Source organism: Microcaecilia unicolor, chromosome 2, assembly GCF_901765095.1.
Source record: "Microcaecilia unicolor chromosome 2, aMicUni1.1, whole genome shotgun sequence".
Lineage (NCBI taxonomy): Eukaryota > Metazoa > Chordata > Amphibia > Gymnophiona > Siphonopidae > Microcaecilia > Microcaecilia unicolor.
Window position 1 is genome coordinate 296,576,032 of NC_044032.1, and position 23,296 is coordinate 296,599,327.

At 41.8% G+C, this 23,296-nt stretch overlaps 1 protein-coding gene across 2 annotated transcripts in view; it reads left to right on the forward strand.

Annotated features, from left to right (window-relative positions):
- Positions 1-23,296, forward strand: part of MPDZ (multiple PDZ domain crumbs cell polarity complex component) — a 571,809-nt gene that overhangs the window by 435,654 nt on the left and 112,859 nt on the right. For both annotated transcript variants that reach the window (XM_030194291.1, XM_030194292.1), the window contains one exon: positions 18,753-18,833. In XM_030194291.1, the coding sequence (XP_030050151.1) occupies positions 18,753-18,833 (81 nt within the window). The remainder of the gene's footprint in view (positions 1-18,752; positions 18,834-23,296) is intronic.

Genomic DNA, 23,296 nt, shown 5'->3' on the forward strand with positions numbered 1-23,296 from the left:
GATCACAGTCTTACATTTGAGACCCAAGTCAACTCCACCGTAAAGAAAATGTTTCATTCAATGTGGAAACTCAAGCATATAAAACCTTTCTTCCCAAGGGACGTTTTCCGTAATTTAATTCAATCAATGGTACTAAGCCACGTTGATTACTGCAATGGAATTTACGCGGAATGTAAGGAACAACTCATAAAGAAACTCCAGACGACCCAAAACACAGCAGCCAGGTTGATATTAGGTAAAACACGATTCGAAAGTGCCACACCACTCCGCGAAAAATTGCACCGGCTTCCTATCAGAGAGCGTATCGCTTTCAAAATCTGCACCTTGGTCCATAGGATTATCTATGGTGTTGTCCCAGGTTATATGGTCGACCTGATCAATCTCCCAATCAGAAATAGTATCAGTTCATCACGGTCTTACCTGAATCTCCACTACCCAGATTGTAAAGGACTAAAATACAAGACTATCCATGCGTCCAACTTCTCTTACATAAGCATGCGTCTGTGGAATGAACTGCCAAACATGGTGAAAACAACTCACGATCACCTAAAATTCAGAAAATTAATAAAGACTCACCTATTCGGAAGGCATATCCGAGTGACCCAACTTAAATGCCTCAACCCTGCAACACTTCACTATCAAAGATCGTATTGGACATTCTCCGAGGACAAGCAGGCTGCTTGTTCTCACGACTGGGCGTAAACAACAGTCTGGCCGACAGGCTGAGCAGAGTCATGCAACCACACGAGTGGTCGCTCCATTCCAGAGTGGTACGCAAGATCTTCCGAGAGTGGGGCACCCCCTCGGTGGACCTTTTCGCCTCTCAGACCAACCACAAGCTGCCTCTGTTCTGTTCCAGACTACAGGCGCACGGCAGACTGGCGTCGGATGCCTTTCTCCTCCATTGGGGGAACGGCCTCCTGTATGCTTATCCTCCCATACCTTTGGTGGGGAAGACCTTGCTGAAGCAAGACCACGGCACCATGATTCTGATAGCGCCTTTTTGGCCCCGTCAGATCTGGTTCCCTCTGCTTCTGGAGTTGTCCTCCGAAGAACCGTGGAGATTGGAGTGTTTTCCGACCCTCATTTCGCAGAACGACGGAGCGCTTCTGCACCCCAACCTTCAGTCTCTGGCTCTCACGGCCTGGATGTTGAGGGCGTAGATTTTGCTTCGTTGGGTTTGTCTAAGGGTGTCTCCCACGTCTTGCTTGCCTCTAGAAAGGATTCCACTAAAAAGAGTTACTTTTTCAAGTGGAGGAGGTTTGTCGTTTGGTGTGAGAGCAAGGCCCTAGAACCTTGTTCTTGTCCTGCACAGAACCTGCTTGAATACCTTCTGCACTTATCAGAGACTGGTCTGAAGACCAACTCAGTAAGGAATCACCTCAGTGCGATTAGTGCTTACCATCATCGTGTAGAGGGTAAAGCCATCTCTGGAGAGCCTTTAGTCGTTCGATTTATGAGAGGCTTGCTTTTGTCAAGGCCCCCTGTCAAGCCTCCTGCAGTGTCATGGGATCTCAACGTCGTCCTCACCCAGCTGATGAAGCCTCCTTTTGAGCCACTGAATTCTTGCCATCTGAAGTACTTGACCTGGAAGGTCATTTTCTTGGTGGCAGTTACTTCAGCTCGTAGAGTCAGTGAGCTTCAAGCCCTGGTAGCTTATGCTCCTTATACCAAATTTCATCATAACAGAGTAGTACTCAGCACTCACCCTAAGTTCCTGCCAAAGGTGGTGTCGGAGTTCCATCTTAACCAGTCAATCGTCTTGCCAACATTCTTTCCCAGACCGCATACCCGCCCTGCTGAACGTCAGTTGCACACATTGGACTGCAAGCGAGCGTTGGCCTTCTATCTGGAGCGGACACAGCCCCACAGACAGTCCGCCCAATTATTTCTTTTGACCCCAATAGGAAGGGGTCTCAGTTAGTTGTTCTTCGTAGGTCAATTTCTGTTATGCCCTCGCCGTTGCGAGGTTAAATTGACCTAGGTTCTTGTTTTGAGTGAGCCTGAGAGCTAGGGATACCCCAGTCGTGAGAACAAGCAGCCTGCTTGTCCTCGGAGAAAGCGAATGATACATACCTGTAGCAGGTGTTCTCCGAGGACAGCAGGCTGATTGTTCTCACCTACCCTCCCTCCTCCCCTTTAGTTGAGTTTTACTCATTCCTTTGCTTGTCATTCAACTGAGCGGGAACGGTCGCGCACGGGTGGGAAGACGGCCGCGCATGCGGGTCCGCCCGCAAAGTTTTGTTCCGGTTGGTGGGGTCTGCTAACTGAGAGTGCAGCCTGAACAGAATAAAATCGGGTCCTGGAGGGTGGAGTTGGATTCAAACCCCAAACAGATTCTGCAGCACCGACTGCCCGAACCGACTGTCGCGTCGGGTATCCTGCTGGAGGCAGTAATGTGATGTGAATGTGTGGACCGAAGACCATGTCGCAGCCTTGCAAATCTCTTCAATAGTGGCTGACTTCAAGTGGGCCACTGACGCTGCCATGAGGGTCGGAAAACACTCCAATCTCCACGGTTCTTCGGAGGACAACTCCAGAAGCAGAGGGAACCAGATCTGACGGGGCCAAAAAGGCGCTATCAGAATCATGGTGTCGTGGTCTTGCTTGAGCTTCAGCAAGGTCTTCCCCACCAAAGGTATGGGAGGATAAGCATACAGGAGGCCGTTCCCCCAATGGAGGAGAAAGGCATCCGATGCCATTCTGCTGTGCGCCTGTAGTCTGGAACAGAACAGAGGCAGCTTGTGGTTGGTCTGAGAGGCGAAAAGGTCCACCGAGGGGGTGCCCCACTCTCGGAAGATCTTGCGTACCACTCTGGAATAGAGCGACCACTCATGTGGTTGCATGACTCTGCTCAGCCTGTCGGCCAGACTGTTGTTTACGCCCAGTCGTGAGAACAATCAGCCTGCTGTCCTCGGAGAACACCTGCTACAGGTATGTATCATTCGCTTTATCAAACCCTTCTACCCTAACCCAATTTGACTGTATCTTATCTTCTCTATCCCATTATAGCATCTTTTGTACTTGTCCCCTATCGGACTTGGCGAATGCCTTTACGGTATTATGTAAGCCACATTGAGCCTGCAAGTATGTGACAAAATGTGGGATAGAAATGTAACAAATAAATTTAACCAGTTTTTAACTCAGTCAGTTGCTTTAAGTCCCATACCGAGGGCCCTCAGTTTATTTATCAGTCGCTTCTGCGGAAACCGTATCAAAGGCTTTACTAAAATCCATGTACACCACATCTAGTTCCCCTCCCATGTCCAACTGTTTGTCACCCAGTTAAAGAAATCAGTAAGATTTGTCTGACAAGACCTGACTCTAGAGAAACCATGCTGCCTCGGATCCTGCACTCCATTTGATTTGAGAAGCCTCACAATCCTCCACTTTAGAAGCAGTCTGTAATTTGCAACCTCCTCCTTACTTCCACTCATGTGCAGAGGGACCACATCTGCCCTTCTCCACTCCTCCGGGACCACTCCAAACTCTAAGGAGGCATTGAAGAGGTTACACAGCGGAGCTGCCAGAACTTCTCCAAGTTCCTTGAGTACCCTCGGATATATTCCATCAGGCCCCATCACTTTGCCTACTTGTTGTTAAGCAGTTCAGCTTTATCCTTATTAGCTTCTACATATTATGGCACTTTCTCCTGTCACATATCTAAAAAAATATCTTGTCCCCAATTTTACCATATCGGCTATGTTTTCTTCCATTTGCCTCTTTGCTTTCCTGACAGCTTTTCCAGATTCTCTTAGATTTTTCGGATATTTTTGCCTGTCTTCCTCTTTCTGAGTCATCTTGTAATGTATGAATGCTAACCTTCTTTCCCTTACTTTTCAGCTACTACATTTGAGAACCAGGGCAGCCTTCTTTTTGTCTTACGTTTAAGTAATTTTATAGCATAAAGTTTGTTCACCTTTAAAATATCTCCTTTCAGTTTTGCCCACTGATGTTCTACTTCCTTCAGCTGTTCCCATCCATCTAACTCTTCCTTGAGAAATTTCCCCATCTTGGCAAAGTTAGTTCTTTTGACATCTAGAACCTTCAATCTTGAGTAAGACCGCTCCTTCTTTGTCTTAATATTGAACCACACCATTCGGTGATGACTAGATGCGAAATGATCTCCCACCGTAACATCAGAAACATTGTCCCTGTTTGTAAGCACAAGGTCTAGAATCGCTCCATCGCGCCATGTATTCGTTACCCACTGCTGGAACAATTCTTTCTGTAGAAAATTAAGATCAAACCAGTATTCAGTGTTCAGGAATCCTTTATGGAGACAAGCCTTCAGGGTCTAGAATCACTTGCAGGTTATGAAATCTATGGCAGTGGATCTGGATCTGACCGTCTCAGCACACTGGCTATTTTCATGTTTTCTGTAAAAGCAGTAGTTCTAGCTGGCATTTGAATCTAGTACTAAAGAGCCTCCCTGTGAACCAATTTTAAGAATTTTAAGTTTTTCACTTTTAAAATGGTATGTTTAGTTGCACTCTGTTCAGCTGACATCTGTTTTTCAGCACTATCTTTGTTTTAGATTTCACCCTTGTCTGACTCCAGTTACATACTTTGCTTATGATGATAAAATTTGTTTTGGGTTATGTCCTTTGCTGAACAGGTTTTTTGGGCAGGCTGTGCTGACAGAAAGGCTCATGGGGTCCCTCCTGATTAAAATAGTAATTTGGGTGCATCCCACATGGATGGACAGGTCTGGTGGAAAAAAGATAAAGGGCTCAAACACCTCCCCCACCCCCAAAAAGAAAAACAGCTTGGTTTCATGGCAGTTCAAACTGTCTTCTCCGGGAGGCACAGTGTTGTAGTCAGTGTATCTTTTTCTCATCACATTCTAGTGTTCACCCCTGATGTAGCCCTTACTGAGATAAAACATGGCCATGTTAGGTTATGATTTTTAGGTGAATGAGTAAGGGAAAGGGAATGAGAGTTGATATACCACCTCTCTGTGATTACAGTCAAAGTGGTTTACATATTATATACAGGTGCTTATTTTGTTCCAGGGGCAGTGAAGTGGGAATCAAATCCAGTTCCTGGTTCTCAGACCACTGCACTAACCATTTGGCTACTCCTCCATTTTATGCTGCCCTGGGGAAATCTCTTCCTAAAGGCGGTTAATAAATCCCAATAAATAATAAAATTGTGTTGTATTCTTTGTTGTTTATCTTGGATTTGCTATAGATCTTTGGCTTCTGCAGATCTGTTGCCTTTTTTGCCTTTAATTTAATTTGCATAGTTATGTTTTGCATCTTATATGTAGACCCAGGAATAAAGCAGGTTGCAATACACAAATAGAATATAAATGTATTCCAAATAAATAAAATCAAAGAATACAAAAATGTGAAAGTATCAATTATTGAATGTCTTGCCCCTTAATCACAGAAATTGACAGTCCCAAGCAGAATCTGTGTAATGCTTAGGTGTCTTAGGTTTGCAGGTTTCTTTGAAAATCAGGGCAAACGTGCATATAAAACATAGCTTTAGACTTTGTACCAATGTGAGCAGTTAGAAAGTTCTGTCACAGAAAAATGGTTAATGTCGAGTTGAGCTGAGTACATGGATATTAATCTTCTTTCAACTTATTTTATGTTTCTGTTTTTATGGCTAAATTTTTCTATGTAAAACTGCAAAGCATTTATGGCACAATTCAAGTGAACAAAAGAAAATTTCATGGCAAAATTATAATAGCACGACGTAGGTCCTTTTTATTATGCATCTGTGAATTTGTAAAAAAAAAATTAAAATGAAATAAGTGTTATTCACAAACTGTTTACAAGGTTCATTCTCCATAGTTGGTGCTTTTGGTGTAAAAATTGCCACACATCTAATACAAAGTTTTGTTTGGAAATCTTTGAGCAATCTGTAGATGGTGCCACGTAAAATAATCATGCTACCCACCTCTACCCACAGGGTGATTTGACTAACTTTTTTGTTGTTCACGCTGGTTGCTGCCTTAATTAGGAGTTTTTCAGTGAGTTATTTGCCAAGTCAAGTTTTGTGCACTAGAGTTCTGCACGGGAACGGGGATTTGTGAGAATCCTGTGGGGATGGAATCAGTTTTGCGGGCTTCCTGCGGGGACGGAAGCAGTTCTGAGAGCTTCCCATGGGGACAGAAGCAGTTCCTGCAGGGTTCCCTTGGGAACGGAAACAGTTCCTGCGGGATTCCCATAGAAGTGTAAGCTGTACCTGTGCCAGTCTCTCACCTGCCGAGTACCAAGTTCTTTGAGTGCTGTTTCCTCCTCCTTGCTTCAACAGCACAGATGCGGAAAGCCTTTCATTAAGAAGGTGATAGAGATATCACCTCCTTAAATTGACACGGTTCCCCACAGGAGGCTCTTGATAAAACTTGACAGGCTGAAGATAGGACCGAACGTGGTGAGCTGAATTAGGAACTGGTTGACGGACAGATGCCAGAAGGTGGTGATTAATGGAATTCACTCGGAGGAGGGAAACGTGAGTAGTGGAGTGCCTCAGGGATCGGTTCTGGGGCCGATTCTGTTCAATATATTTGTGAGTGACATTGCCGAAGGGTTAGAAGGTAAAGTTTGCCTTTTTGCAGATGATACCAAGATTTGTAACAGAGTGGACACCCCGGAGGGAGTGGAAAACATGAAAAAGGATCTGCATAAGCTAATAGAATGGTGTAATGTTTGGCAGTTAAAATTCAATGCAAAGAAATGCAAAGTGATGCACTTAGGGAGTAGAAATCCACGGGAGGCGTATGTGTTAGACGGTGAGAGTCTGATATGTATAGACAGGGAGAGGGATCTTGGGGTGTGATAGTATCTGAGGATCTGAAGGCAAAGAAACAGTGTGACAAGGCGGTGGCCGTAGTGAGAAGGTTGCTAGGCTGTATAGAGAGAGGTGTGACCAGCAGAAGAAAGGAGGTGTTGGTTCCCCTGTACAAGTTGTTGATGAGGCCCTACCTGGAGTATTGTGTTCAGTTTTGGAAGCCGTATCTTGCTAAGAATGTAAAAAGAATTGAAGCGGTGCAAAGAAAAGCTACAAATAAGGTATGGGATTTGTGTTACAAGACGTATGAGGAGAGACTTGCTGGCCTGAACATGTATACCCTGGAGGAAAGGAGAAACAGGGGTAATATGATACAGATGTTCAAATATTTGAAAGATATTAATCCGCAAACAAACCTTTTCCAGAGACAGGAAGGCGATAGAACTGGAGGACATGAAATGAGGTTGAAGGGGGGCAGACTAAAGAAAAATGTCAGGAAATATTTTTTCACGGAGAGAGTGGTGGATGCTTGGAATGCCCTCTTGCGGGAGGTGGTGGAGATGAAAACGGTAACGGAATTCAAAAATGCGTGGGATAAACATAAAGGAATCCTGTTCAGAAGGAATGGATCCTCAGAAGCTTAGCAGAGATTGGGTGGCAGCACCAGTGGTTGGGAGGCGGGGCTAGTGTTGGGCAGACTTCTACGGTCTGTGCTCTGAAAATGGCAGATACAAATTATGAACAGGTATATATATATAAAGTAACACATATGAGTTTTTTGTGTTGCGCAAACTGGATGGACCATACAGGTCTTTCTCTGTCATCATCTACTATGTTAGATACAAATGGTGACAATTCAAAAAGGCGTGGGATGAACACGGTGTACAGCAAGAATATTCCTCTGTTCATTCCTCTTCTCCCCCCTCTCACCCAGCAAAAGTGTACCCCCCACCCCATTAGTATTGCCCACTCCAAAAGAACCCCTGTAGACTCTCCTTCCCCCAGAGAACGTACCTTGAGTCCCTTGTGGTCTAGTGTAGGAAGAGCAGGAGCAATCCCTGCACATCGTGGCTCAGTTCAAAATGGTACCACCTATATACCATAGATAACACGCATATAGGTCGTCCTCAAATGGCATCCTGACTTTCACCCTTGAGTATAGGCCACATTCAGAAGCAGTGGCACATGGCAGGAGAACATCTCTTTCCCATTCCTTATCCAAGTATATCCCCAGCATATCCCCTTTTCTTCTCTGCCCCCCCCCCCCCAATCCCCGGGTCCAGTATCTCATCTTCCATTCACTCCCCCAGTCTCTTGGCCAGCTTCTTCTCCCCTCTCCCTTCCCCATGCAGCCCACATTAACCTACCTATTCCTTCATATCTACTTGTGAAGAGCATAAATTCACTAGATAAAATATAGTCTGTCTCCATGTTAAGTTCACTAATTTATACATCCAGACCTTTGATAGAGCGTCCTTCTGTCCCATGACTGTTTATTGCAACATTGGTAAGTAACTATAAGTGAAACTTTCAGAGTAACTTAAGTTCATAAGCATATTTCAAGGGAAATGGCTATATTCCAGTGGATTAAACACTGTTTTAAAACAGGGTCAACTCGGGAAAGTGGCCACGATGGTGGCGTGGACTCTGGCTTTGGTTTCTTTGTCCGGTGCTTTAACTGGTGTTTCTTCTTTGTTTCCTTTCCTACTCGATGCCGCATACAAAAAGAAATGTGGTTGTCAAGACTTTGCATTCACTGGTCAGGACTTCCTCTCTTTCCAACACTTCCTCTACAACCAACACTTCCTCTCCATCCAACAGAAGATAGGCCAGTATGCTGCCAGAACCTCACAGATGAAATCCAGAGGTTTATGCCCTACATTTGAATCTTTAGAGCATAATATAACTTTGTTTGCTCTGGTGGACAGCTCTCCACCATGTCTAGCAGACTCAGCAGTTGTAAGCACGGGGATCCTTGCTTCAGAAGTTGTTCCACAGAAGATTCCCGACAAGGGTGTCCCGCTCAGTGAAAGGACTGCCAAGAGAGAAATCACCAGTGCTGAAATGTGTACAGAGGCTCCCATGATGGTTACTTTGGAGACTGTAGGGAAAGTTCTGTAGAAGTTGGATTCCACTGTTGCCAAGTCCACAGAAGAAGTAACTCTTCTTGTGAGTAAAGTGGATTTACTATCTAAGAACTTGGATAGGGCCTAAGTTAGCTTGTTCAAACCAAATAAAACATGTACAGGAAAATATTAAAGCCCTACAAGAGGCTACAGCTACTATTGTGAAAGATAAAATATTGTGAAAGATTGAACAAATTGAAAACTATAATAGGAGTCTTAATCTTGGTCTTTTGAATACTACTACTACTACTACTATTCAACATTTCTAAAGCGCTACCAGGGTTGAGCAGCGCTGTACAATTAACAAAGAAGGACAGTCCCTGCTCAAAGGAGCTTACAATCTAAAGGACAAAAAGTGCAGTCAATCAAGATTGAGGCAGTCTAGATTTCCTGGATAGAGGTTCAATGGTTAGGTGCTGAAAGCAACATTGACGAGGTGGGCTTTGAGCAAGGATTTGAAGATGGGTAGGGAAGGGGCTTGGCGTATGGGCTCAGGGAGTTTATTCCAAGCATAGGGTGAGGCGAGGCAGAAAGGGCGGAGTCTGGAGTTGGCGGTGGTGGAGAAGGGTACTGAGAAGGAGGGATTTGTCCTGTGAGCGGAGGTTACGGGTAGGAGCGTAAGGGGAGATGAGGGTAGAGAGGTAGTGAGGGGCTGCAGATTGAGTGTATTTGTAGGTTAGTAGGAGAAGCTTGAACTGTATGTGTACCTGATCAGAAGCCAGTGAAGTGACTTAAAGAGAGGGGTGAAATAACGTGAAGCGACAAAGGTCTCCATAGACGTCCCGCTAAAGGAAAATGCTATGAAGGTGCTATACAGGTGGTACCTTACTCCTGATCGCCTCCAGCGCATATACCCAAACATATCAGGTCTCTGCTGGAGGGGGTGTGGTATGAGGGGGACTATGGGGCATCTCTGGTGGAGCTGTTACAAAGTGAGAGCTTTCTGGAAGGCGGTTCAAAACAGGCTGCAGAGCTGGTTACAAACACCCATTCCATGGGCTTCGACGGTGTTTCTTTTTGCTGCGAAAGTAGAGGGCATGCCAGCTGCGCAGCATAAACTGCTGAGGCAGACGGTATGTGTCGCCCGAGTGACAATCGCCCAGCACTGGAAACGACAGGGGGTCCCTTTGGTTAAGAGATGGCACAATAAACTGAAACATGTGTGAGATGGAAAGACTCTTGGCAGTCAGGAAACATCAAACGCACAAGTGGCATGACATATGGCAGTTTTTTGTTAATGCAGCAGGCAATGTTTAGAGCAGGCACATACGAGAAATGTGAGTGGCACATAGTGAGACAGTTGTGTAGGGCGGGAAAATAGATGGGGGTGGGAGGGATTGGGCAGGATTTAGCAATAGAGGGGGGCTGTTGATAAGATGGGGGATAGGGGGGAAAAAATTTTTTTCAATAAAAAGTTGAAGTTTCTACAGTTTATATTTAATTGTTGTATTGTGGCAGTAAATTGCACTACCTGGTTTTCATCTTGTCTGGACTAGATTGTAAACATGCCAGTGTAGAGCGATAAATATTGTATGTTGTCTAATGAGAATTTTCAATAAAAGACTTCTTACAAATAAAAAAAAAAGAGAGGGGTGATATGAGCATATCGGTCTAGGCGGAAGACGCGCAGCAGAGTTCTGAACGGATTGAAGGGGGGGATAAATGGTTAAGTGGGAGGCCAGTGAAGAGTAGGTTGCAGTAGTCAAGGCGAGAGTGGATGAGAGTTCGGGTGGTGTGCTCAGAGAGGAAAGGGCGAATTTTGCTGATATTATAGAGAAAGAAGCGACAGGTCTTGGCTGTCTGCTGGATATGGGCAGAGAAGGAGAGGGAGGAGTCGAAGATGACTCCAAGGTTGCGGGCAGATGAGACGGGGAGGATGAGGGTGTTATCGACTGAAATAGAGAGTGGAGGGAGAGGAGAAGTGGGTTTGGGTGGAAAGACAATGAGCTCGGTCTTGGCCATGTTCAGTTTCAGGTGACGGTTGGACATTCAGGCAGCAATATCAGATAAGCAGGCCGATATTCCCAAATCCCGTGGGATATCACCTGGAGACTTATTAAAAAAAAAACCAATTGACGTTTTGAAGTGCTCCCCCAAATCTATTCCCCCTTTAAATAAGATTTGCTTCATTCCAGTTTCTACAAAGAATATACCAGTAGAGACTCCAGTGGATCAAATTCAGGAAGGAAGAATTGATGTGAATAATTTGCCAGCAATTTTGGAAGAATCCTTACTGGAAGAAACTGAAAGGGCCACTCTGTTGGCATTTTTTGTTTTTGGGAAAGATCTAAATGCAGTGTTAAGATTATGCTTCTGGAATTTTCATTATCTTATGACCAAAAATGTTGGATATATCCAGATGTGACTAAAAACACCCAAGGAAATGTTTTTCGGCCATAAGACAGAAAACTAGAAATTTTGGACTGTTTTTTCTGAGTTTTATCCATGTAAATCTTTGGTTCAATATGCTGGGACTAAATATATATTTCTTTGCCCTGGAACAATTAGCAGCTTTTTTGGACTTAAAATGATCTCAGGTGGAAATATTTGTGTTGTTGGTTGGCTGGCTATTTATAGTTATAATGGGGATTTGCTTCACATGAGGCCTTATGTTCTAGTCTATAATGTACTTAGTTCAATCTCCTTATTTTTTTTCGACTCCTCTATTGGATAGTGGTCTAATGAAGGGTGAATGATTGTTTCCTTTCCTTTTTTCTACTTATTTTATGTGTTTACTTTAACAAGTATATACTTGTGTTAATGTTGCTGAAATAAAAATAAAGTAAAACAAAATACAGATATAAAAACAGGATCACCCCTTCTTTACAAGTTTGAATATTGAATGTTCTGAATCCCATTAGCTTCTTTCACACTTAACTATAAAGCACATTTTTAACTTGAAGCACAAAGATAAATATTTTGTGTCCCTTTCCTTACCGTCTCACCCCAGATCCAGCATCTCCCCATCCCCCAAAGGTCCAGCATCTTTTTCTCATGTTCTCTCCCCTGATCCCACAACCAGCATTGTTTTCCCCTTCCCTTCCGCGTGCTTCCACTTTCAGCCTACCTTCTCCCATGATGCATTTCTCGTCAGGGAGGGAGTGGGATGTGGCTGCACTTGAGCATGGGCTTGTACAGGAATACCCCCACCCTAGTGAAGAGCACCTTTAGAGTGTCAGAAGAGGTATAGGGCACAGTAGCTGCATAGGGAAGGGAGGGGTGAGACGATGCTGGACCTGAGGGAGATACAAAGGGGAAGGGGAGGTGCTGGACTCAGGGTGGGTGGATAAGGAAAGGAAATGCTGGATCTGTGGATCAGCTCACCTATAGGTTGCCTCCCTGACATTTAATGTTCAAGTTGGTCATAAATTTTGCAGCCTATATGTGAGGATCTATGGTAGATTTCTGTGTCTTTATAAACTAGATTTCTACAGTGATTCTTACAGCCATAAAGATGCACTCTCATACATTTACACCTGCTTCAAATGAGGAGTAAATCTTTGCATGTAAACCTCCAAGATGTAGTTTTCAGTTGGCAGTTTATTACTTCTGGGAGTAGAGGAGTGTGGTAGCCGTGTTAGTCCACTCTTAAGGTTATCAATAGAAATCAAACAAAATAAAACATGGAAAAGAAAATAAGATGATACCTTTTTTATTGGACATAACTTAATACATTTCTTGATTAGCTTTCGAAGGTTGCCCTTCTTCCTCAGATCGGAAATAAGCAAATGTGCTAGCTGACAGTGTATATAAGTGAAAACATTCAAGCATTATTATGACAGTCTGACAGGGTGGGAGGAGGGGGGTGGGTAGGAAGTATGTATGGGGACATCAAAGCATATCATTGATATTCTAACAGGATGGGTGTGGATAGGTGAGGGGAGGGTGATCAACAGAGACATACAGCTTTATGGTTTATAATGGGCTAGGAACCCCAGATCCTTGTTAAGTCCTTTCTGTTGGGTGTTAAAATATTCAATCATTCTGACTTCAAAGGTCAGAATTAAGTATTAAGTTATGTCCAATAAAAAAGGTATCATCTTATTTTCTTTTCCATGTTTTACTTCTGGGAGAATTCTGTAAAAATCTTTGAACATTCTGCACACAGTATTTAAAGAATTCTGCAAAATTCTGCATTGATTTTTGTAGAATTTTTGCACAAAATTTCCCCATCATAAGGCTTGAAATTCCTTCTGTCTTTTCCCTTCTCAGCTCCAGCCTCTATAGTTCCATTGCTCCCAACAAGATCCCTAATTCTGCCACAAAAGACTGCTCCCACATGCATATCACCACCTCTCATTCTCCCTTCCCCCAGGCTTTCACCTCCACTTATTCTTTCTCCTGCTCTCCCCAGCTATCATTCTATTTCCGCCATCCTGCCTACGACACACCCTGAAGCTTAATTTCCCCCTTTCCCCACACCAGTGCCACAGTCTCAGCTTGTTCTGCACTGACCCCCCACCCGCATTGCACAATCTTGGCTTTCATTGTCCCCTTCCTCTGAAACCACAAGGTACATTCTCATCCCGCTTTGCGCCCCCTCCTCACCCACCCCGCATAGTGCCCCCTCCTTGTGCAGCACCCTCTTCCCCTATCCACTCCCACAGAGATCATGTGGCAGGAGGAGGAGAAAGTTAACCACTATGCACTGGGTTACTGCCTCCTCCTCTGCCATCTTAGACCCAAATGAGTACATGAATCAAGTGGTTTGTATACATAGAAGCCAGTAGAGAAAGCGACCTGATGTGCAGGAATACACTTCCTCCTCCTGCCATGTAATATCTGTGGAAGAGGGGGAAGAGAGACCCAATGCTGGCATTTTATAGAATTCTGCAAAAATTGTGCACTGCACGGTTGTGCAGATGTCTCCCTGGATTAGAATATCAAGTATTATATAAATAAATGTTACATAAAAAATTTGCATAAAAAAATAAATATTTCAAAAAGTGCCAACTCTCACTATTTGGAGAGTGAGGAGGAGAAAGCGGACCTGCTAAGCAAATACTTCTGTGTTCATAGAGGAAAATCCTGGAGAAGGACCACAGCTGGCTGCTAGGAGTCTATTTGGGAATGGAGTAGATGTTGCACCATTCACAGAAGAAAACATTTATGTACAACTGGAAAAATCAAAAGTAGATAAAAGCATGGGGCTGGATGGGGTATATCCTAGAATATTGAGGGAACTTGGAGAAACCTGGTGGGGCATCTTAAAGGTTTATTTAATTGATCCTTGGAGACGGGAGAGGTACCATGGGATTGGAGAAGAACAAATGTGGTCTTGCTTTACAAAAATGGGGACAGGGAAGAAGTGGGAATATACAGGTCAGTAAGCCTCACTTTGGTGTTTGAAAAAGTAATGGAAATTTTGCTGAAGAAAAGGATAGTGAACTTCTACAGTCTAATAGGCTGCAAGATCTGAGGTAGCAAGGTTTTCCCAAAGGAAAATCCTGCCAATCTGATTGATTTCTTTGACTGGGTGACCAGATAACTGGATAAAGTATATGCGCTAGATATAACCTACTTGGAGGTCAACAAAGGTTTTGATTCCGTTGCTCACAGGAGGCTCATGAATAAGATGAACAATATAGTTAGGACCTAAAGTGGTAAATTGAATTGGAAATTGGTTGAGTGACAGATGATAGAGGGTGGCTGTAAATGGAACCTGCTCAGAGGTAAGGAAGGTGAGTAGTGGGGTGCTTCAGGGATCGGTGTTAGGTCCAATTGTATTTAATATACTTGTGAGCAACATTGCTGAAGGTTTAGGAGGAAAGGTTTTGCAGATGACACAAAGATTGCAGACAGGTACCCCGGAGGGAGTCGAAAACATGAGAAGAGATCTACAAAATTAGTCTAAGGACTGGCAGTTGAAATTTAATATGAAAATGTGCAAAGTGATGAATTTGGGATGCAGAAATCCAAAGGGAATGTACCAGATTGACGATTTGAGACTGATGAGCCCAAGCCAGGAGAGGGACCTTTGAGTGATAGTGTCTGAGGATCTCAAGGCAGCAAACCATTGAGACAACGTAGTGGCTGTAGGCAGAAGAATGCTAGGATGCATAGGAAAAGGTATAACCAGCAAAAGAAAAGGTGTTGATGCCTCTGTACAAATCATTGGTGAGACCCCACTTGAAGTATTATGTTGAGTTTTAGAGGCCATATCTCACTAAGGATGTAAGAAAGGTTGAAGCAGTTCAAAGAAAAGTAACAAAAATGATGTGGGGTTTGGACCAAAAGATGTACGAGAAGAGACTCTAGGAACTGAATATATATATCCTAGAGGAGAGGAGGGATATGGGTGATATGAAATCTTATCCAGAACAGGGGGAGCAGTAGAACTAGAGGATATGAATTGAGTTTGCAGGCATGTCGACTTAGGAGTAATGTCAGGAAGTACTTTTTCACAGAGAGGGTGGTGGATGCCTGGAATTCCCTCCCTTGGAAGGTGGTGGAGGCAAAAACAGTAATAGCATTCAAAAATACTTTAGATAAACACAAAGGATTCCTATATAGAAAGAGAATAGAATCAAAACAAAGTGTAATGGTGCTTAGACAGTAACTCCAGTAATTGAGAAATATAGCTACTGCCAGGCAGACCTCTGTGGTCTGTGTCCCAATTATGGCTAGTCAGATCTAAATGGGATGGAGTGGGCTTCGACGGCAGCTCCAGTAGTTGTGGAGTATGTCCAGTGCCAGGCAGACTTCTAAAGTCTTTGCCCTGAAAATGACAAGAATAGATCAAGAACAAAAATATGTATGTTATATTGCATCATATGCTATGAATTTATCTTATTGGGCAGACTGGAAGGACTGTGTAGGTCTTTATCTGCCATCATCTATAGGGTGCGGCAAAAAAACAGTAACCCCCCTAGGGTTTTTTTTTTCTGTTTTCTCAGCAACCACTTGGAATTTAAACTTGACATTTTAAAGCTTTATTTGTTGTTACTATCTGCGTTTATATGCTGTGTGGAATGAGATCATCTTTAAACATGGTGGTTTGACTTTTTAGCATGACCACCCTGCAATTTTCGCATGTTCAAAAATATTTGCACTGTAAAACTACCATTATTTGAAAAAAAAAAAAAAAAAAAACCTGGCTACCAGCCAAGCTAAGTTAGTGACGTAGACTTTTGTCTAGCGAGCAATGTTGGATGTCTATCACAGACTCCACCCAACGCCGCAAAGAGTTGCTGAACTCAAAGAAGCTCTCCAAATAATCTGGGGCAGCCTGCCACAGGGAACGATCAACTGGAGGCCTGTGCTTTCCCCATTTGTTTTGCCCTACTTTTATTCAAAACTTAGGCTTGGCCCTTAAATTTAATACCTAAAGAGAGAAGATGGACACTTTGTACATTCACAATGACTGCAAAATTCTGACACACTATTAATTGTATCATTTGAATGACATTTTACTGTGTGTTAGCTCGAACATTTTTAATGTGCAAAAATCGCACGGTAACACTAAAATGTCAGTAATATCAACATAGCTTATGATAATTAAATATTGTTTAATAGTAATCTATAAGTATAATGAGTAAATAAGTGCATAACATTTCTTGTTGAAATTCAAAGCAGTTGCTGGGAAAATGGCGAAATGTCTAGGGTTTCTTTTTTTTTTTCCCCTCCTTACCCTGAACTACTGTGTTGCATTTCTGCTCCATCTCTACTCAAACTACACTTATAGGAACACTTATGCCCAGATTGTGTAAAGGTAGAATGCTATCTTGCGATGTGCTTATGTTTTGTGCATCTCTACTTGCATACAATTTTATAGGAACCTGTTTCTGCATTGTTATTACCAAGAGGGTGCCCGAGCCCAGGCTTTTGAACTGGCCTTTAAAAAAATTTTTTTAAAAGCCTCAGATGAAACACCCTTTCTTGAAGAACAGGATGTACAAGGGGACAGGGACGTACCTCGAGTTGGAGTAGGACTAGAAGGGAGTGGAGATCTCAGATGCCTAGAAAGCTTTTCTGTGGGAAGGCTAATGAGGGGATAAACCCTGGGGAGGGAGAACCTTCCTGTGTGTACAAACAGTATATAATGGCTTCCAGCAGGTCCAGAAGTGTGGAGCTCCTTCATATTCCTGAGACCCCTGTTGGAGCACAAATGACTGAGCCTGACCATATGGACTGTACTGATTTGGAAGCTAAGTTTGAGTACTAGTGTATGGAGATGTGAAAGGAGGGGGGGGTTAGAATTATAACCATTCTTTTGAGGAAAGACACATGCTGTTTTACCAGTGTTTGTCAGCTATGGTGTGGTGGATAGTGTCATTTGTTTGAAGTGAAACTATTCTAAGGGGAGTTGCTGTCAGAGGCCCAATGAGAAAACACTGAGGACTGTTTTTTTTTTCATTGATAGACTTGGACTGAGAAATGCCACAGGAAAAGACTGTTAAAAGCAACATTGGCTGGGCTAGAAGCCAGACAGCAGTGCTTTGCTTCCTTAGAGCCTCATTTGCATATACAGTTATGGACTGTTTGAGCCTTTGGAATTACAAGTTGTTTGCGGACATTATAGGTTTGAAATTGTTAAATAGACTGCTAAAAACACTTATCCAATGATGCAAAGTAAAAAGTCTGTCGCCAAATTTGAACTTATTTATTCACCCTAAGTGTGAAGACAGCAGAAAACAAGGATCTTGGCATGACAATGGCAGTAGCCTTGCAGATTCCTCAAGGTTGCCCAACAGTGATGATTAGTCTTGTTGTGGAGGACTCCTTACGTATTACCGAACATAAAACATGCTTTTATAAAATTATTCCTCACTACACTGTGGGAGTATGCAAACTAGTATACACACATTAAATGCATTTTGAACGTGCACATGTTACATTGTGAGATTTGTAACAGAAAACTTTTCCACTTTTCTCGGAGGATGACATATCGTATTTGTAGTAAAATCTATGAGGGACCTGGTTTGTGTGATTTATAGAAATCCAGTACAACATGATCATTTTTAATGAGAAAAAATACTAACAGCTACTGGTGCAATTGCCGTAAGAGATTTTCATCATTATTCTTTGATTAAAATTATTCTGGGATTTGGTACAAATTCTGTAATGGCTTTCAATGGGAAAGTATCCTGAATGATACGGTTACTATCCTTACAGACTAAACAGATCAACTGTTGAGAATGAAGCAACAGGTAAATTAGTGGATCACCCTTTTGGTTGCTGAAATACTACTAGAACTAGATTGCACAGCAACCAATCTCTTTTAAATTGGCATACGTTATTTTGCCAAATTATAGCAATGGAGAAGGTTAAGGCTTTGATTAGAGCAGTACTTGTCAATATTTTTGTGGCTGTGACCCCATGATTGTGACCAAATAAAAATGCGTGACCCCCATGAAAGTTCTGAATAGTGATACACCTGTGGAGAGCCCACACATTTCACAACCCCAGAAAAGGGGTTTTGTGACCTCATTTGGGGTCCAGACCCACAGTTTGGGAAACTCTGGATTAGAGATACCAGGAAGAAGTTGATTGAAGTTTGGAATGTGTTCGATATTTGTTTGCATCAACTAGATGAAATTGAAAGATAAATGCATCAGATGTGTTTCATATTGAAAGAAAATTAGTGCAAACGCATTTCTAAGATGTACACGTTTTCCTTGTTAATGTGATGCATGCTGACCTCCACATATAGCATTAGATTGATGTTTTAACTGTGTGTCCTCTGTACATAAAACCTGTGAATAAATGGAAAGTTAAAAGGGAAGAAACATTTTCCCAGGAAATTGTAGTACTTTTACACTCTCATTGGAAGCACTTTGTTTCTGGTTATTAGACCATTGTTTGTATGCACAACTACTACAAATCAAGCACAGTTCTTCCATGACCTATGCTGAGCAAATATTTCTTCTCCCCCTTCATCAGATTGAACAAAGTGCTGCAAATTCTGTAACTGCCACAAACTTCAGTTCATTCAAAAACGTCCAGCAAGTAGAGCTGCCAAAGGTAAATGTGTGTTATCTGTGTACATTGTCACATCAGTTCAGACAGTTAACTCTGTTACCTCCCAGTTAATTAATCTTTTGTGCTTATTGTGATCAATATTTTTTGCATCCATTATTTTGGTCTACTTTCTATGCTATTTGAAGATTAAGGACAACCACACTATCTCTATCATTACAGAAATCGAAACCTAAATAGTATCTCACCCTCTCAAAATGTTTCCCTTTTACCTTGATTTCTTGCTCTATTGATCATATTTCAAGACTTTCCTTCTTTTTTTTCTTTTAAGATGCTTTTATTATCTTTAGGGTTTCTGTATCTATAGACAATAAAAGGCATGCACATATTAAGAGCATATTTTCTAAAATGCATTTCTTATACATGCATGCTGATTTCCATGTCTGAATAAACTTTTCTATGTGGAAGTTTTGTGTAACCATTTACCTTCTAATGGGTTAATTTTATAACAGTGCACCTAAGCTTTCATGGCACATATTTTGTTCCTGTTTAAAAAAAAACATCACATATACACCTATGTCCTTTTTTACAAAACACCTTACTTGAAAGCTGCTACACAAATTTACACCAGCTACGAGGCAGAAGTAACTTTGTATATGTGCCAGCAAAAATCATTTCATATTTGTGTATTTTATAAAATAGACATCATAAGTGCTGGTCGTGTCTCTCCCCCCCCCCCCCCCCCCCCCCCCCCCCCCAACTCTATCCATTCTTTGCTCCCAGGAACATCTAATCTTATGTTGCTTAAAAGTAGGTGCTTTGTTTTCTTAATGCCTACTTTTATGTGGTATACCTCGGGCAGTTCCGGGAGCCTGTACTTGAGTGTGTAAGTGCTGTTCTATAGTCTCAAGTTGCTTATAAAATTACAACCTAAAAGATCTTTACCTCTTAGTATAGTCACATGCCAATTTATTAAAATTCCCCTTTCCTGAATCTGCATCTATGCTTTTTGTAGTGCAGACCTATTTTATGTGTATCAGTACGTTCTTTAGTTTTTCTGGATGTCTTTGTGTGTGTTCTAAAGTGGCTTTAGTGTCGTGGTCTATTGTAGTATTTCCCAAGTCGGTCCTGGAGTACTCCCTTGCCAATAAGTTTTTCAGGATATCTACAATGAATATGCATGAGATTGATTAGCATACACTGCTTCTATTGTATGCAAATCTCTTTCATGCGTATTCATTGTGGATATCCTGAAAACCTGGCTGGCAAGGGGGTATTCTAGGACTGACTTGGGAAACCCTGGTCTATTGTCAAACGACTGTGAACCTTAGGATAGTCTTGCTAAAAAGATGAAGTTTTAGGTTTAAAATGTATTTGATTTACTGCCTGTTTTAAATTATCTTAGCCGTTTCCAATTCTAAAACTAATTTTGCAATTCTCATAAAATAATAAGGCAAAGTAGAATGAAAAAAGGACTTCAGGGTGGAGAAACTTCATTCTCTTTTTATGCAGCTCCAAGTACATTAATTTACTAGCTCAACTGCTAAATAAAACTAATGCAAAGAAAGGCAGTGCAAGTTAAAAGTAAGCTTAAAGTACATCTTTAGATCTTATTTGATCCAAGAGTAAGACATTTCCAGCCTTATATCAGAGGGTAGCTCACAATAGAAAGAGAGCGCAACAATATTGAAGTCAGTGCACCTAGTGGTTTTCAGTCTGATTTGAGGGCCCCTTTTACAAAGCAACGGTAAGCCCAATGCGGGCTTACCGCTCACTAAAAGAGAAGTACCACTGGGCTACAGCAGCAGCCCAGTGGTATTTCCCACCCCCAGCGTGCCATCATATCCAGCACAACAAAAATATGTTTAGTTTTATAGAGCCAGTATGTACCCAGCAGTAATCGGGAGTGCCATGCACTGCCCGATTAACGCTGGGTTAGCACAGGAGCCCATACCGCCACCTCAATGGTGCATGGCCATTTCCTGCAGCAAAGCAAGACCTATCTTTTACCCACTGTGGTAAAAGGGGGCCTCGGTGCACGTCGAAAATGCATGCCATTCCAGGCCCCCTTTTGCCACAGCTTGGTATAAGGGGCCCTTAGTGTATTTTGAAAAAAATTGATCTGAGATGAAGGGAGTTTGCAACAGGGTGTAAGGAACAAGTAAACATGGAAAAATCAGAGACATCAGAATAGAAAACCAAGTGAAATATGACTAAGATGGAGAAGACTGGGAGCTAGTATTGTTGTTTGAGCAAAGTAGTTATGTGGTCATATTTTCTGGCACCACAGAGGCGGATGATTGCCATATTTTGTACCAGCTGTAAGTGCCTAATAGGTTCTAGTATAGTCATTAGCAATGATCTAATCTATTTAGCTAGTTATTTATTATGAGATTGCTACCCTGCATTTTCCCAAGAAAGCTCAGGTTCAGTGTGGTTTGCATAACAAATTAAGAAGAAACATTACAAGGCAATTGATATTAATACAAAAATAGAACTATTAAAAGAAAATTGATTAAACAAGTATGGATAAGGATGTGCATGATCCTGGAGTCCAGAATTAGATGGGTAGAACATATTGGCCTCAGCGCATAGAAAGATCTCTATACTACTGTAGGTCTGAAATATGCTGATTTGATTTTAATAGAATCTTTATTAAGTATAGGTGGCCCTTTTATACAGAGGGAGCAAGCAATAGTTGGAGTGCCACTTCTTTAAAACAAACAAACCTTGCTTCAGTTTTCTCTGGATTCAGTTTGTGTTTTCTCAGCCAGCCAGTATTATGAAGGTTTGCCTTGGAAGTTGTATAAATCTGATTTAGTTAACAATTTAATGTCATCTGTATGCAGGAAAAGAATTAAGTCTAGATTGTGAAGCAGATTAAGATGTATGGCTAAAAAGATGTTAGCAAAGGATACCACAGTGGAGGAGGTATAAAACAGAGGTGGAATTATCCCAGTAAATATGAAACAGCTTGTTGTGCAGATAAGAATGGCACTAATCAAAAACAGGTCCTTTCAGACCCAGTTCACGGAGATAAGCAGAGAAGGATCCATGAGATTAAAAGCCACCAACATGTCTAGTGAAATGAATACTTAAAAATCAAGCAACTAAGTTTAAACATAGTGTGACTCTCAACTAGATGCCAGTGCAGTTTTACCAATAAAAGAGAAACTTTTTTCAAATTTTCTGGCATAACAGTAACCTAGCTGATGTCTTTTTGCAGCTTTTGTAGTTTGACAAAGGTTTTCATGTACATCTCACACACAAACCTTTACAATAATTAATTGAGTTCAGTTAACAGATTAAACTATAATTTTGAATTGGTAAAACTGAAAATAACTTCTATGTTTAGAAAGTTGACTCATCTTTCAAAAGATCTTTCTAATTAAAGCATTCTTTCGGTATTCCATTGAGAGCAATAGGTCAAGAATTAACCCAGCACTTTTAGTGAGATTTCAAATGGGAAGTGAGAGCAGCCAATATCTGTACTTCGATCTCACATTTCGCTTCTACTACATTAAAACATTTTTGAACAGTAGCTATATTCTTTGTTGCCAAAGAATGTAATGGGATGAGCAAAGTAATAAATGCATACCTATAGTAATACATCCATTTCCAAAGGTTTTGGAAGTAACCCCAAGAAAAATAAATTGTGTATACATGTAGTAAGCCAATTAAAAAAAAAAGAGTAGTTTTCGGTAAATAAGTAGGACAAATATCTAGTGAGCAATGCAGTTCAGTAAGTTAAGAGCTTTTGAACTTCTGTTAATTGAATTAGGGAAAAGAATTCCTCAATTTATCAGCTGGAACAGCAGAATCTAGAGTTAATTCTGAACAATTATTAGGAATGGACAAATGTTCTTTATTTCTTAAATAAACTGCCAATTCATCAGTCTTGGGAGTGGATGATGGTGATAGATGAGGTGATATCTAAAATCTGACACAACTTTATACAAGGATACTTGTGCCGGAAATGGTATTTAAAAGTGATGAGCTGTAGGAACTGAAACAAATCTCTGTAAACCTGGAAGATGTAATAGAGCAAATTGAGAAACTAAAAGTAACAAATCATCTGAACCGGATGGTATACGTCCTAGAGCAGTGTTTCCCAAGTCCAGACCTGGAGTACCCCTTGCCAGTCAGGTTTTCAGGATATCCACAATGAATATGTATGAACGTGATTTGCGTACACTGCTTCCATTATATGCAAATCTCTTTCATGCATATTTATTGTGGATATCCTGAAAACCTGACTGGCAAGGGGTACTCCTGGTCCAGACTTAGGAAACACTGTCCTAGAGTACTGATAGAACCAAAAAATGAAATTACAGATCTACGAGCAGTGATTTGTAATTTTATCTTCAAAATCAAGTGTGGTACCAGAAGATTGGAGGGTGGCGAAGGTAACATCAGTTTTTTAAAAGGGTTCTAGATGTGACGCGGGAAATTATAGACCTGCGAGTCTGACGTTGGTGCAAAATAGCAGAGACTATTATAAAGAACAA